The 16,762-nt window shown below is 42.2% G+C and overlaps 1 protein-coding gene across 1 annotated transcript in view; it reads left to right on the top strand.

The window, feature by feature from the left end:
* LOC308613997 (uncharacterized protein C10orf67, mitochondrial) overlaps positions 1–16,762 on the top strand; it is a gene marked incomplete at its 5' end in the record, with an annotated part of 126,658 nt that overhangs the window by 37,396 nt on the left and 72,500 nt on the right. Inside the window, 3 exons of the mRNA XM_081228225.1 lie at positions 8,238–8,393; positions 14,769–14,916; positions 16,011–16,069. Coding sequence (XP_081084351.1) covers positions 8,238–8,393; positions 14,769–14,916; positions 16,011–16,069 — 363 coding nt within the window. The remainder of the gene's footprint in view (positions 1–8,237; positions 8,394–14,768; positions 14,917–16,010; positions 16,070–16,762) is intronic.

A 16,762-nucleotide genomic window follows, 5' to 3' on the forward strand; every position in this document is an offset into this window, starting at 1 on the left:
CTGTGACTTTTATAAAACTGAACAGTCTGAATTAGACTAAGACATGTGTGTTGTAGAGGCATCAAGGTGAAGTGCAGATGAAGGCTGGCAGCCTGGTGGAGGTGATTCTCAGTTCAGACCCTTTGGCATGGAACATGGATTAATTTTGCTTTCAAGTTTGGAATACGCTCACTTCCTGTGTCTTACGTACTGCGTGTACTTAGATGCTTCTTTAGATGATGGTCTCCCAGGTCTTTTAAAGAGAATTTTAGAGAGACTTAGCAGCTTTATTGTGTTCTCTGTCTACACTGAATGATGAGGCTTTTCTTATACATAGAATAATTTGTGACTAGCCCAGAACTGTGCATAGTAGGTCCTATGAATATGTACAGAATAGATGCTCATGTGTTCTTGCAGGACTCTTTGTGTAGAAGAGCTCTCTTAGGGTGCCAGAGTAAGAGGAGAATACGTCCTATTGTTCAAAAGCCTTAGGCACATCCAGAGTGCTTGAAATAGAACCATCAGAATTTCATTTCCTCAAATCAAATCACCTCCCTCTCCTTTACTAACTGGGGGCTAATGAATGAAGTCATTACCTTCTTAGTGGGTATTCTTTCTTCTGTGAGTAAAGTCTGGGCCAGTCAGAGGGCCTTAGGGAACTGACTGTTGGGGGGACTTTGGAGGAGAAGAGGGGGATGGGGAGGGATGTTTACCCTGAGAAAAGGACACAGGAGTAGAGAGAGCCCTGCATAAGCTGTACCTCCATTGTTCTGCGCAGACCTGATCTCCTGGAATCTGACATAGTCTGGGGCTCCAGTTCTTTTGTCTTAGGTGGCATTGGTGACAGGGCATTAGTTAAAGATCTGTGAGTGCTTGGGGAAACTTCCTCCTTTTCCCTAGGCAGATAATTAATGACAGTGAAAGCAGTTATCACTTAGCGACGTATTTACTATGGCCCAGGCACTCTGCAAAATGCTTCATGTGTAGCATCATATTGATTATATTTCTATAAAAAGACAAAAAAAAGACTAGAGTTAAACTCAAATGGATTGCAGAAAAATGCAGATTTTAATACCTAAGTTTTTATCTCAATGCCTTCCTTTTCGGTGAGACTATAATCGGTGTTCAGAAGGAAGGGTAAATGGAACTAACTCCTCTTCTGAGTGTCCTCACTCAGATATTTGGAGAAAAGCCTGATATTCATGTCTTCTCCCCTCTGGCTAAGCCATCATCTACTGGAATGGAAAATGGTTATAACTTGACTTCAAATATTCTCCCATGATGTCTTCCCCATCAAATACTCAATGTGTCTTTTTTGGTAACTTTGAAGAGATCTTGCAAACAACTCGTAGTTCATTTTGCAGAACTGCAACCTTTTTAAGGATAGCAAGTAGCAGTGCTTGTTTCAAGGAAAGCATTTCAGGTTTGTCCTCTTCTTTACTTTCTCAAATGTAGATGAAGATTCAATTCAGAATTACCCAAATCTGTTTCAAGGCTGTCATGTTAAAAAATGAGTTTGTTAAAATGGTAAAATAATAGTTTTTTTTTTTTTTTTTTTAGCTGCATTGGGTCTTTGATGCTGCGAGCAGGCTTTTCTCTAGTTGCGGCCAGCGGGGGTTACACTTCATTGTGGTGCGCGGGCTTCTCATTATGGTGGGTTCTCTTGTTGCGGAGCTCGGGCTCTAGGCGTGCGGCCTTCAGTAGTTGTGGCACATGGGCTCAGTAGTTGTGGCTCACGGGCTTAGTTGCTCCACGGCATGTGGGATCTTCCCAGACCAGGGCTCGAACCCATGTCCCCTGCAGTGACAGGCAGATTCTTAACCACTCTGCTGCCAGGGGAACCCTAAAATTGTTTTTAAAAGTCTCTGAACAGTGGGCTTCCCTGTTGGTGCAGTGGTTAAGAATCTGCCTGCCAATATAGGGGGCACGGGTTTGAGCCCTGGTCCGGGAAGATCCCACATGCCGCGGAGCAGCTAAGCCCATGCGCCACAACTACTGAGCCTGCGCCCTACAGCCCACGAGCCACAGCTACTGAAGCCCGTGTGCCTAGAGCCCGTGCACCACAATGAAGAGTAGCTCCTGCTCTCCACAACTAGAGAAAGCCCGTGTGCAGCAATGAAGATCCAACGCAGCCAAAAATAAATAAATAAAATAAATTTACATTAAAAAAAAGGAAACCTTATTAAAAAAAATAGTCTCTGAACGGGGAAAGTATTTATTCTTAAAATAGAAGCCTTGCTGTGTTGATTATCATTGTCTTCCACCTCTGGAGGGTTGCAGAGATATAGAAGATCCCTTTCTAACAAGAGCACTAACTTTAGATTCCAAATTTTAGTGCAGCAAATACTGTCCAGGTGTTAAATGATTTTTATTTCAGATTTTTTTTAAAGTCCTAATAACAGTACTGTGCAATAAAACACCAACATTTCAGTGTTTGGAGGGGATTGAATTTTCTGTACTCTGACTTATGAAACCATGATGGGCTTCTGCTAAGGGCAGGACACATGCTTTTGGATTGTGACCAATTCCCTTCCCTGGAGCAATGGCCTGAGTGAGGCTTTTTGTTGAAAAGAGAGTGAGAGAGAAGACTGCTTAGATGAAATGGCAAGAAACTAAAGACTATAAAGAAAAGAGTTACAAAATAAATCATCCCATAGTCACCGAGACACAAGCTGTATGAAGCATCTTCCCCCTTAACTCTGCTCTTTCTCCTGTGTGATCACCCCCTTGTCTTCTCTAGTGCGGCAGGATGTGATAAGGGTGTCCTTCCACCTCTAGATGTAGGGAGGGCACCTTTCTTATGGGAGATTGATTTCCTGCTTTCACGGAGACAGAAAGGAGGGTCTGAGTGTCCCATTTCTTAAGAAACTTTAATTCAAAATAATCAATATGCCATTGAGGCACACTTTAGGGCAGCCTACACTGGGCCCCAACAAACAATGATGAATTTTGTCAAGCTTAAGGAAAATGGGAGAAAGGCAGGGAGGTGGCCCACTTGACATCATAGAGGCGTTTAAGTTTCAAGGCACAGCCAGGGAACTGCCAGTCCTTTGGTATGACTGGAAGACGAGAAGGCTGAGAAAGTGGTGAGAGGGGATACAGGAAAAGGAACCTACAGAATTTATATTTTATCTCAAAGACATCAAAGAATCATTGTAGAATTCTAAGCAGCTTTCGTGACCTGCTTAGATTTGCAAACTTGAGAGATAAATACTACTGGAGTATTTATGAGACTTGATACATAATACTTGTCTTCCCTACTGAGGTTCTAGACTAGTTAAAATAAAGTCAGGGAGCCAGCAGATGGAGATCATCCGTCTTACTGATAACACAGGCTATTCAGTGCTGAACCCCAGAATTTGGCAGATTAACTCCCATCACAGGCAGCAGTGGGCTGAGGAGGTCTTTTCCTGCCAGAGCAGAGCGTCTGCTCCCCAAAGAGAAGGGCAAGGGGGAGGGGGTGGCCAAGATGTGACCAAGTTCCTTTTTCCAAGGTCTTAATCAGATAATCGATGGAGGACGTCACTCCACGTGGAAGGAAGCAACATTCCCTGGGTTTTTCTTCTTCTCTTAATACATTAAACGTAACTGTTTAGCCTGTGATCAACTAGGCATGGGTCTGAGCCTTGGGGGAGAGGAAAGCCCTGCTCCCACCTTCATGATGCAGCCCCCCAATACCAACCACTGCTACTCTGGGGATCCCGAGACTGCTGGTGACCCAGAAGACTCAGCACCGGGTTAGAAGAGTGCATCATTTACATCAAACTCCAAGGTCACTTTGTATCCCCTACTGAGAATTTACTTCCTGGTCTGTTATTCACCCCAGATTACATCCAGCTGTGTTGACCAATATTGTCTGTCAAGAGGTTTTGCCCATGAGGTCAAATAGCATCATAAAACTATTCTAATAATAAAAAGCCAACAGTTATGTCCCAGATTTGAATATTAATCCCCTACTTTCGACGGCCAAAGGAAAAATTAAATATTAAATTTTCTTGTAAGAAAAGAATTCAAGTCCAAAATAAAATTTTCTTGCCCTCGTGAATTAAAAGACCAAAGACACACTCCTGCCTCCTTCCCCTCCCTGTGTCCTGCGTCAGAGCCAAGCTCTCAGGGTGCAGTGTGGTCAGAAGATCAGTTACATGAAGGGAGGGAGGATGGAGCAGATGTCAGTGCCTCAAGCACGACGGGCACCAGTTCTTAACTGCCAGAGAAGTCACCGTACTATGGAAAGGAGATGAGCCGTCCATAATAAACGCTGTGGTGTGGGCTGGAGTGGGAGGCATTGTGTGAATGTATGTTCTTTCGATGTAGATATTAGGATTCTCCAGAGAAGAATCAGTAGGGTGTGTGGAGAGAGAGAGGGGGGAGAGAGAGATGGAGATTTAAGGAATTGGCTTCTGTGGTCCCAGAGGCTGGCAATTCTGAAATCTGAAAAATAGGCTGGCAGGCTGGAGACCAGGGAAGAACTGATGTTACAGCTCAAGTCTGAAGACACTCTGCAGATAGAATTCCCTCTTCCTCTGGGGATCTCAGTCTTTCTCTGAAGGCCTTCAGCTGATTGGATGAGGCCCACCTGCAGTGTGGAGGATAATCTGCTTTACTCAAAGTCTATTCATTTAAATGTTAACCTCACATGAAAAATACCTTCGCAGCAACATCTAGGCTGGTGTTTGACCAAATCTCTGGATACTAGAAAAGGAAGCCAGGCTCAACCCCTCTCCTCCCCTGCAGGCTGCTAGTGTAAGGGAGCCTGGGACTGGGAAAGGTCAGGAGCTTTGATGGGTAAGAGTCAGCTGGATTGGAATTTGGGGGTTTGAGTTTTGGGTTTTTAAAAATTTTGGGGGCCCTTCCTTCTTTCTTTCCTTCCTTCCTCCCTTCCCCTCTCTTCTTTCCCTCTTTCTTTCTTCTTTCTTTCCTTCTTTCTCTCTCTCTCTTTCTTTTTCTTTCTTTCTGTGTTTTTGTAGCTATCTAAGAGTTAAAAAAAAAAGTCATGGCACTTTCCCGAGAGTTCTTCTAAGAGATTGAAACATGAGACAGGATATCGGATGTGAAGGGGTGGTGAAAAATAAAAACCTGCTTTCTGCTCACCTCCTCTTGAGCCCAGCTCATTCAATAAACACTAGTAAAACATCAGAAGCATTCCTGGAGATGAAGAGAAATGAATGCAATGTGTTTGAGCCTTACGATTACTTTATGAAATGTCAAAAGTGAAACTTTTTTTCTTCCAACGAACTCTGGCCCCCGCTGCCCTGAAGTCCAGAGGGGCCGAGTGCATCCTAAAGGCAGGTTGGCCCCAGCGATGCCATGTGTGTGCAGCATCTCAGCCCAGTTTCTGGTGGGATTTTAAATGAGCTCCCAGAGGTCATTTGTGCTGTGTTATAAAGGAGGTGACTCGGACAGCTTGTCAGAAGCATCTTTGTTTTGCTATTTTTTAGGAGGACAAATAAATCTATCCCATTCAGAACATAAAGATTAGTGAGCAAAAAACAAGTAATAAACAAATGGACCGAAGAAGAATGTTTATAAGATATAGAAAGAACAGAGCAGTGGAAGGCAGGTGGGCAGGGGAGGGATGCTAAGGCTTCCCAGAGCAGGTGGCATCTGGGTTTGGATGACAAACAGTAACAACAATAATAAACACTGAGATATAATACTGGGAGCTGACGGTGCTGTAAACACTGTCCAAAATTGTTTACATGCATTATCTTATTTAATTCTCACAACAATTCAGGTAGTGTTATTGTTTGTCCCATTTTACAGATGATAAAACTGAGGCACAGGGGATTTAAGAAACTTGTTCAAGCTCACAAAGCTACTAAGTAAGTGACAGAGCTGGTCTTCAGGCCCAGGCTAACCTATTCTAATGCCATTCAGGAGATTGACAAGTAAGAGCTGATTAGATGGCCTAGAAATTCCAAGTGCGTGGAGACCTGTGGTCCCTCGGTGCTTCTGAGAAATTGCCTGCTGAGTATCAGCACTGATTAAATGCCCAGGCTGGCGGGGGAAGGGGACAGAAGGCTGGCACGAGTCAGGGGCCAGGTCAGCCAGCAGCAGAGCAACAGGGGTGCTATTTTGTCCATTGTGCTAAGGGATTTGGACTTTAGACTATGGGGACGGGGAGAGTTGCATTTTAGAAAGATCCGTTTGGCCACAGGGTGGAGATTGGTTGGAGAGGACAAAAGAAGAGTCAGGGAGGTGAGTTAAGGGCTAGTACAATAGTCCAGGTGAAGACAAGGACTCCCACTGTAACTGAGCAGGACCCTAGGGGGCATTCCGGGGACAGAGCCCTCCCCCAGGTCCCCTGCTATAGCTCCTTTCTGAAGTACCCAGATAACAGTATCTGATGCACATTTCCTGAGTTGTTTCACAGATGCTAAAACCTCCACCAAATGGAAGATGTTAACCACTTGATGACCATGCGCACCCAGCCCCCAGGCCTCCTGGAGCCTAAGGACTGATAATATTAACCCCTGTGACACCCCCCCCCCCACCGCTACCTCACCGTCAGCCACTCTGAGAATGGTGCGCGAGCTGATCGCACATCCTGGGCTCCCTTCCCTCTCCTGGCCTTTAAAAATATTTTGCTGGATCCCATCAGGGGGTTCGGGTGTTTTGAGCATTAGCCGTCCTGGACTCCCGGCTCGGCGCCTTACAATAAACACACGGCACCGCAACCCGGTGTCGGTGAATCGGCTTTGCTGCGTGTGGGCGAGCGGCCCCCAGATTTGGTGGTAACATGAAGGCGGGGGAACAGGGAAGGGAAGGGGAGGGTGGGCTCGGGAGTGATTTAGGGGTGGGTTGGACGGATTTAGTGAGGTGAGGGGAGAGGGGATCCTTAAAATGACAGAAAATCGGTTTCTGGCTTGGGCTGCTGTTATAAATGGGGGAGGTAGAAAGGAGGAGAGTGAAGATGGGAAACCTCCGCTCAGACCTGTTGGATTTGAGCTGCCCTGTCACTTACACTCAGAGCACCAGTGGGGTAACTGTCTTAGTCTCTGCAGAGCGTTTGAACTGTAGACATAAACAGAGTAGATGTGAAGAATAGACCTACATACTCAGTGCTGTTCTTTAAAATCTCCCAATTAAAAAGCTAATATTGTCATATGGATTGTTCTATTTTCACTCTTTTTAATTCTACTGCATATTCACTTACTGATGTTTTTCATTAGTGTGGTGTAGACTGTGTCAGTGTTATGCCCTCAGCTTGACTCTTTTTGTTGTTGTTGTTTGTTTGTTTTGTGGTACGCGGGCCTCTCACTGTTGTGGCCTCTCCTGTTGTGCAGCGCAGGCTCCGGACACGCAGGCTCAGCGGCCATGGCTCACGGGCCCAGCCGCTCCGCGGCATGTGGGATCCTCCTGGACCGGGGCACGAACCTGTGTCCCCTGCATCAGCAGGCGGACTCTCAATCACTGCGCCACCAGGGAAGCCCTAGCTTGACTCTTAATGCTACCTCGATGTATTGTTCTTCTTCTCAGTCTGCCAGGGTTCATCATATAACATTAGAAAAATTTTAGTTTGTAAATCTAACTCTCTGAAATATAATATATTAGCAGATATGGTTAGGTTTTACTATATTTCCTGTATGTCCATGTGTCCAAATGTATTAGTAACAAACAAATGACAAAAATAAAATAATTCTTCTGTAATTCCCAAGAGTCCAAAATGGACAAAATGCTTTTGCACGTATGTGTTGAAAATGAGATTTTTATATGTTGGCAGTAAAGCACAGCATCATTTTTAAAGCATTTTTCCTTGTTTTGGTCTTGTGATACAATTCTTCAGAGTAATGACTGCAAATAGGTTAGCACCTCAATGCTTAAAATAGGCTGTCAAGAAATGCTTCTTCTTCTTTTCACATCTCCATTCCAAACCACTGAGGGAATTAGTTGCACCACTGAAGTACATTTCCTTTCTTACATAGTAAAAATTTTTGCTGGCTTCCTTTCTAGAGGAAGATTGAGGTAGGACATTCACAATCATGATGTGGATTTACTATTAAGGTTTACTATTATTATTATTATTACTGGCATGGCTGATGCAGTCAGACTCATGCTTTGTCTCATAGAATAATACTGTGCCGTATACCATGACACTTTAGTGTATTGTTCAATATAAACATAGTTGTTTATTAAAACTTGTGTGCAAGTTGCAAAAATAAAATAACTTTACAAGACAGGGGCTTGAATAAAACATGAAATGGTTTCTGCTGGTGCTAGCATGGTGTCTGACTTTTAATGCTGCTTTTTCCCCCCAGCAATACTTTGAGGTAGAAGAAGAGAAGACACCTGTGCATGACACAATGACTGTCAAAATGAAGATTTTGTTAAAAAAACTGAAGGAGAAAGAAAAACTCATTAAGGAATTAAGAGAAGAACTGGACCAATATGAAGAATTTGGATCTCAAAAAATTGTAAGTTTCACAGCAAAGAGTAATTCATTTTAATACATATAAATGAAGTTACAACTGTCTAAAAGCTTGGGGTCGGAATAAAGGGATTACAATGCATGTATTTTGGGTATCTCTCCACAACATAAGCCAGTCCAACCCTTTTCTGCTCGACACCATAGTCTAGAAAACCCATAATAATTATAAATAGGAGCAATATAATTGTTCTCCATTTTTAATTGTAATAGAAATAAAATAACCTATCTCCCACTACAAAAATTTCCCCACCCTAGAAGAGAATGTAAAGAGATTTTTGTTTTAATTCGGAAGAGTCCCACCTTTTTTGCAGTCCAGATAATTTGAAAGACACAAAACAATCTCAAGTCAGAGGCTTCCAAGAAACCAACTTGGAACAGGATGACCTTAAGTGGAAATGTCAAGAAGGAAAATTCTCAGAGGGTTTTCGCCCTCTTCTCCCCGTTGCAGTAGCAGCCAGGAGCTGCTTTACTGCTCAAAGCACTGACGAGAACAAAAAATGCAAAGAGAGAGAAAGCAGAAAGGAGAGCTTAGCTGCCTGTCAAGGAGGTGAATGTGAAGGATCTGGAAAGTGTGGACCCTAGAGGCGAGTTTATTTTCATCTCAGATCAGCTCTGAGCTGCCGGCTCTACTGCCCAAGCACAGCCCAGAGCCATAGAGGGGTTTTCGTATTGGGTTCTAAGAGCAAGAAGTGGATGGTTTGAGTAGGAGAGGCCAGCAGGGAGGCCAGAGAATCACAGCCTGTTGAGTGTCAACTGGCAGGGGTACCTCCTTACATCACAGCGCAGTTTACCGATAAGGAAGCTGACGTACACCCCGGCCGCAGCTGGTAAATGCTGACGTGGCATGAGAACCGAGGTCCAGCTGAATCCAAAGGCCCGCATGAGGAGGGAGGAGCTTTATCCTCTGTATAGAGGAAGAATTAAAGTTGCTATATATATATATATATATATATATATATATATATATATATATATATATATACACATTATATTATTATAATAGGTTATGGTATTATGATCTATAGGTATATCATTATAATGTATGTTATAATTAATATATAGTGTATATTAATACCTGTGTATAGATACACATAAATATCGACACATGCATATAAATGTATGGAAAAAGCCTGAGAAGTTATACATCAAAGTGTTAACACTAAGAAGAAACACTTGCGGGTTTCTGGGCCCTTTAAGTGCAGTCCTTGGTTTATCTAAGTCCCACACTAGTATTCTTACTTAAAACCCCAAAGTTAGAAACGATAAGAAATTGAACTTGCACCATTCTAAAGGACTTTATTTACGAACTGGGGAAGGAGTGCTTTGTTTAATCTGTTAGAATTCTCTATGTTCTAAAAAAAACCAGAGCATCTTCTAAGCAATGTGTTATTAAGTATTATTATCGTAGACCTAATAAAATTGAATATTATTTCTTTCTACATGTTCTGATTGCCTTGGAGGGAGAGGCACATCCAATTTTTGCATTTACTTTTCTTGTCTTGGGTCTACATTTACTCTTATTTTTTGGAGAAAATAATTTAATAGAAAAGGTTGAAAAAAGACTAACAGTTTTGGCTTTTAATCCTGCCTTGGCTACCAATGTCCAGTATCAGTTAACAAGTCAATTTTGATCCATTTGTTTCCCATTTGTGAAATGGGAGGTGATACCTGCCTAGTCAACAGAGTTATGAGGAGGATACCTGTTGTAGTGGATGTGAAATGCCATGAGTTCCTTGAAGAAAGACATGCATATAAATTCTAGTTATCATTATGAGGAAATACACAAGTCCTTACGACCATCTGGTTTACATTCCATGAAATGCACTGCTGAGAACATCCCAATTTGGTAATTGAGCTTCTTCCAGTAAAACACGAGGTCTTTCTCGGCGTGTTTACACCCCTGAGTGTCCTCAACCCATTAACTGGTCTGTCTGGACGTTAACTGGTCTGTCTGGACGGCCTGAGTATAGAGGATGAGGGTGGGTGGGGCTTGGTGAGGACCACAGAAAGTGGGAGGCTGCACCCCGCTCTTGTATAAGAAGGTGTTCTCTGGCTCGGGTGGCATCCTGAAGACCTTGGTTGTTTCACTGTAGTTTGTCCCCAAGGATACCACATCAGTCTTTCTGTAAACACCTTAAGATTTGAGGAAAGTGAGACCTCTGATGAACCGGGTGTATACATTTTTCCCAGCTCCTTAGGACCCCAGCAAAGCGCCAGGCTAACTGAGGACAACGCAGAGCAGGGCTAGTGTACATTTGGGAGGACGGACATGAACACTGCAAAAGCAGATCACGGGTTATATAAAATAAACGTCTGAAATTTTCTTTTTAAAGATCCTCTAAGAACTAGCTTTCCTAGAACGCCATGCCACTCAAGTTCTAGGTGATTTACCTTTTAAATTTGAAATTTCATCTAATACGACTGCTCCCTCTAGTGGTGTAAAAAACTTGCGACAGCAAGTATCTGAAACTAGATTTGGAAAACTGAATTTGGAGAAACAATTAGAAAATTTCAATGCAGCAATGGAAAAAACTTGCAAAAAGCTTGAAATAAACCAACTGAATAAACAGTAAGGAAACGCTCTAGTTTGTTCTTTCTCATAGTCCAATTATATAAATCGCTGTATAGTTAATAGTCATAATCCCTCTCTAGGACTGTTGTAGAATGAAATCTAAGAATATGATAGGAAGGGGAAGGTTTAATAAACAGCTAGTTTAACTTATATTTATGACAAAATGGAAATCAGAAAAAGGAATCTCTTCAAGTTCCAGAAGCCTCATCTTTCCAGGTCAGAACACGTTTAATGTTGAATTCCTGCCCCCACCTCACCCCCCAACCCCAGACCAACTACATTCAAGGGCTGAGTGTCTTTTCAGGTTCTGTAAAAACCTGCAGTGACTTAATGGCACACTGCTGTAGTTATCAGGTTGCCATGCAGTACGCTGATAAATCCACCTGAGAGTTGCTAAAGAAACTAGCCTGTCGAGGTATGTGTGCCTGTGTGTCTGTGTGCCCAGGCACATGCATGTGCTTTCAGCGCAGTTGGAGTTGTTTTGAAAAGATTTTTCAGTTCTTTCTTACCCAGCATGGTTGAGCTATGCAACTGTCACACCCACATCCCCTCGCCCCCACCAATAGGTGAACGTAACTATTTGTTGCTGACAGTTCTGAAACAGAGCTGTCATTCAAAAGTGGCAGCTCTGCAGGGCTGCACTGCCCCAGTGTGCCGCTTTCCTGGTTGTCACTCACTGGGAAAGCACCTGCTCTTCTCCGTGACTGTCATGCAGCATGGGCATGCAGCAGAAGCCCACTCCAGCCGCAGCATCAAATTGAGATGTCCAAGTACTGTACGTGGAGCCTGCAGGATTGAGACGCCAATATGGCAGAAGAGAGACTGCTGGGAAGGCACCTGCGGTGCTCCAAACGGTGCTTCTCAGCCTTTATTGTGTTATTGTCTGTATGGGTCACCTGCAGCTCTTGGTAAGATACAGATTCTGGGCTGGGGCTGGAGATTCTGCATTTTCAAAAAGCTCCCAGGTGATGCTGAGGCTCCTGGTCCTTGGACCACATTTTGAGTGGCAAGGCTCTGGAGTACACCTGTTTTCAGAAACGATTCTTTCATGACTCAGTTTGGGATTCTGAAACCTGGGAACAGTGATACTGCACATCTTGGCTCACCAGAGAAATAGCATGTAAGCCACCACTTGAAGTCCTAGCTTTCACTACACGATAGAAAAACTCTCAATTGGCAAGTTACTTTATAAATTTAAATTTCCAGAGTGACTATGGATCACACACAGGCTGTCTTAGGCTATAATGTGGCTTTTAATAGCTTTAACTAGTTAGCCACCTTTTAATGATCTCCATCCTTCTTAACTTCGGTTTGTTAATGCAGTTTGTTTTAAAGAAGTCTCATGGTTTAAGTGAGCCAAAGCTAGTGGTGTGGGCAGATGGTAGAAGGAACACCACCACAAAACCTGCCACTCAGAGTGTAACAGATGACCATAGCCGCCCAGAACTATCCCTTTGTTCATTTTGCTAATGAGTGTCCTCATTGCTGTGAGAATCTGAATAGTTAATTACTTGCAGTTCCTGCAGCTGACAGATGGTGGGGACAGAGCTAAAGGTTAACCTCTCAGGAACGGGGGCTGTCGGTGGATTTGTAGAGAAAAAACCCCTCGAGTTGGACGTGTTCCTTGTTTCCTGCTTTTCTACCAGATTTTTAGAAAACCCACTTAGGGGTTAGCTGCTACCACTAGTAAATTTTACACTTCATCTGATTAATTCAAATAGTTCTCGTTTAGTTTATAATAATGGGTGCTCACGTAATCCACAGTGGATGTTCATTTTCTGCCACTGTTAGGAAATGTATGCTTAAGCCTATTAAGGCAGATGTTGTTTGTCTTTAAGAAAGCTTTTTTAGTCTATAAATACATTCTGTGATGTTCTCAAGTTGAACCATGTGGGACAAGAAATTAATGACTGGGATTCTTTATTAAGAAAACAGTGTTGTTTATTAGCTATTAGATTTGTTAGTTAAGAATGAATTGGGGTTAAATGGAATGGTGACTCAAAATCATGAAGATTCATAATTGGGCTTAGTGCAAAATTTAACATTATTTTATTTTATTTTATTATTATTTTTTTTTGCCGTACGTGCGCCTCTTACTGCTGTAGCCGCTCCCGTTGCGGAGCACAGGCTCCGGACGCGCAGGCTCAGCGGCCATGGCTCACGGGCCCAGCCGCTCCGCGGCATGTGGGATCTTCCCGGACTGGGGCACGAACCCGTGTCCCCTGCATCGGCAGGCAGACTCTCAACCACTGTGCCACCAGGGAAGCCCTAACATTATTTTAAATATTAACTCTGATATAACTAACTTCATTAGTAAGTCACTTGTTGTTTTTCAAGGATTTATTCATGTACTATAAAACATTGTACCCACTTATTTTTCTTTTGAACCATTATGACCACAAGGAAAACATTTTTAATAATTTACTTAAAGATATCTCTAAAGTTAAATAAAAGTATAGTTTCAAAGGGACACCAGTTATATTGGGAGGAATGGTTTTGGTTTTGAGAGGAGAATTTATTCTTGTGTATTTGTAATCATGGCATTGCTACAAAAAGAATAGCTTATAATTCATCTGAAGATTAATTTAAAGTTCAGAAGTATTTCTAGTGTCTATAAATTTTGAAGGAAGGCATGTAGACGCTTCTCTCTTTTAGTGTAACAATACAATGACTTTCAAGCATGCTCTTTAGTATTTTGAGATTGCATAATCAGTTTAATATTTTATCAACATGAAGTATAAAGTTCTGCACCAGCTTCTCCAATTCTTTACATCTTAATTCAAAAAAAAAAGTACGGCAATGAAATCTAGACAGCCATAAGCAAGCATATTCAGATGTTTTCAAAAGCTTTGAAACAAACAAGAAGAAGAAGAAGAAAAGAAGACTAGCTGTCCCCATAAGCTTCTACTGCGTAAGAAAAAGCTTCTCCCATAATGGACATGGCAGGATTTAAACAAAAGACGCACATAATAAAAATGTAAATGAGTTTGCTTTACTAAAACTATAACTTTAAAGTCTTTTGTTGTAAGTTATCCTGAAACCTTCTTACAAGGTAATCACTGTTTGCATAGAGATTTAAACCGAAGTTCTCAATAGCATTAAACGCCTGCACAGTCCCAGTGTGACAGGCATGCAAAGCCACGTTAATGTTCAGAATATGAATTGCCTCTGGGTGGCTCCTTCACCAAGCAGAAAACCAACTGTGTGGTTATCCGTGTGCCTGATGGACTCCATGCGGCTCCCAGCCTGAAAACGTCACCACTTTGACATGTGATGTGCTCCTCATGACACTGGCAGCACTGACACTGGGGAATGCCACAAAGGCGACAAGCCCCCCTCCTTAGCCGTGCGCTTTGCCCCGCCCCCCCTGCGCGGCTGCCCTCCCCCCCATCCCCCCACCCCCCGGCTGCTGCCCATCCGCGGTCTCCCCAGCCTGCCTGGTTACGGGGCGGACAGCACTTCAGACACACACAGAGGGAAGTGTGGGTGGAGGGGCCCCAGCTGCCTCCATAATGAATTGACCTGAATGATGAGGGCACACAAACAGTATGATATGCATTATTCCTGTCAATAAACTGTCCCCATGTGCTGTGGTCTTTGTACAGAATGTACTGCAGCCTTTCTCCCAGCAAGCTCTATTTAGTCTCCTTCCTTTTTACTATTCATATTATAAGTGTGTAATAGAATTCAGAAAATTATATGATAGCTCTTCTGTATCTGTATTGTCTTGTGTTGCATATTTAAATCCTTGGCTCCCTGCTTAGAAATATGGAATTCTCCATCTTTTAGGACTCCTTTATCAAAGACGGCAGCCCTCTAAGAACAGCTCTGGAAAAGGAAAATTTGGAGTACAAAGTGGAAAATGAGAGCCTGCTTCAAGTCATTTCAGAACTCAAAGAAGAAATCCAACTCAATCTAAAAGAAAATTCAGTATTAGGTAACATTTTAGAGTCATTTTTGAGAAAACTCTGTACATTGGGCACTTTATAAAATTCATAGCCATGCTTGTCTTTTCCAAACATATGTTTGTTTGGTTACTTACATTTAAAGCATCAGTTTGTTAGCCACTTTTGATTTTCATTCTTTTCTTGAGACAGAAATTGGTCATACTCCCCTAGCCATGCCTTTTTAACTCAGGGTGGTTGTTTTTTAAGCCAAGCATTGGCCTCTGAAAAAAATGTGCTAATCAGTATTCTATATCACTTAGAAATATTATAAACAAATAGAAACTTGTGCTGATTTCTGTTTCATGTGCTTAATCAATTATCTAAAATTTATAACATTTTAATATTTAAGCATAATATTGGGGTGTGCTTTGTGGAGAAACAGAGTTGGCCCTTCAGAAAAATATGCTACTACTTACTACATTATCTTCAATTTTTGGTACAAATTTCCATTTGTAGACTTTAAACCCTCTTTTTTATATCTTTAACCATTGGTAAATATTGCATTTAAATCACCAAGTTAGATTGCTTTAAAGTCTTTACATGTACTGCTATCTTTGTATTTATGTTAGTCACACAATGATGCCCTTAATCTGCAGTATGAAAAGCTGTGAGTAGGCAATTCAAAATTTACAGCAAAACATTGATAAAATCAGATATAGGACAATATTCCTTGAATGTAAAATTATACCACGCCAGTGTAGTTTCGTTTCTCTTCTGATGTGGTATAGTAATGCTTTTTCAGGTTTCGGTAGTTCTTACTGAGTCATAAAGTACCACCTGCTAAAGCCGTTTGTATTGGCTGTGACTAACAGCAAAAATGTCTCTTCTAGTATCGATGAAAAGCTTTCAGCCCTCAGCCACACTTGGATCTTGAACTTAGTTCTTAATCCCTATCTGACCAGCCATCTGAACAGCAGGAATAAGGCTGTGAGTGTCAAGGGCAGTTGTGAAGGTCACAGTCCTGCTAGGACTTGTGTCCACCATGCCTGCCAGCAGTGTACAGCCTGCCCTGAAGCAGGCAGATTGAATACAGGGCCATAAGCTTGTAATTTCATGGTTGGCCTCTCTCTCCTTTTGTTTACAGAAGATGAAATTATAAGTCTGAAAGAGATGGCAGAAAAGGATCATAAAACCATTCAAAAGGTACTGTAACTTTTTTACATTGATGAATGACTCTTTTCAATGGAAATACCAGCATAATTGGTGAAATAACCCTGTGTCCCCCTTGCCTTATGATGTAGAGAAAAGTCAGTTTCTGTATTTAATCTTGCCCGTTACTCAGGATTATTTCTTTAGTAATGAAAAAGGATTCCCATCTTGAAAACAAATTCATGTTTTCTTTTATTTGGGATAACTGAGTATCTACCTTATTGACTGTAAGAACTGAAAAAGCATATGACACAGGGAGTCTGAAGATGTGCTTGTGGAAAAATGATATTATTAAAAATGATCAGCCTTATTTTCAAGTCAGATGCTGGTTTATGTTCATTTTTCTGTATATGAATGAACTTGGTTTGTATATCCAGGAAATCTGTATTTAGAGCAGGAAATTCTTTTGATATCATGAAGATCAAGATTTCCTGGGGCATCTAATGCCGCACAACCGCGGCAGTTCCTGCCCTCCACACCCACGTCAGGGGCTCCTGCTTTGTGCTTTCTTAGCTCTCAAAACCCTTTTCTGTGATGGTCAGTCTGCCTCGCCGAAGACCCCACAACCCAGAGACAGTACTATCTTTCCGTCTCTGATCTCTTCCCAGCGCTCAGCACGGTGCCGGCGCACTTAAAAATAAAAATACTCTCTGAGTGACTCAGAGAATGAGAATGTACTTAGAGTTC

The sequence above is a fragment of the Mesoplodon bidens genome (assembly GCF_964165515.1).
Source record: "Mesoplodon bidens genome assembly, chromosome: 3".
Taxonomy (NCBI): domain Eukaryota; kingdom Metazoa; phylum Chordata; class Mammalia; order Artiodactyla; family Ziphiidae; genus Mesoplodon; species Mesoplodon bidens.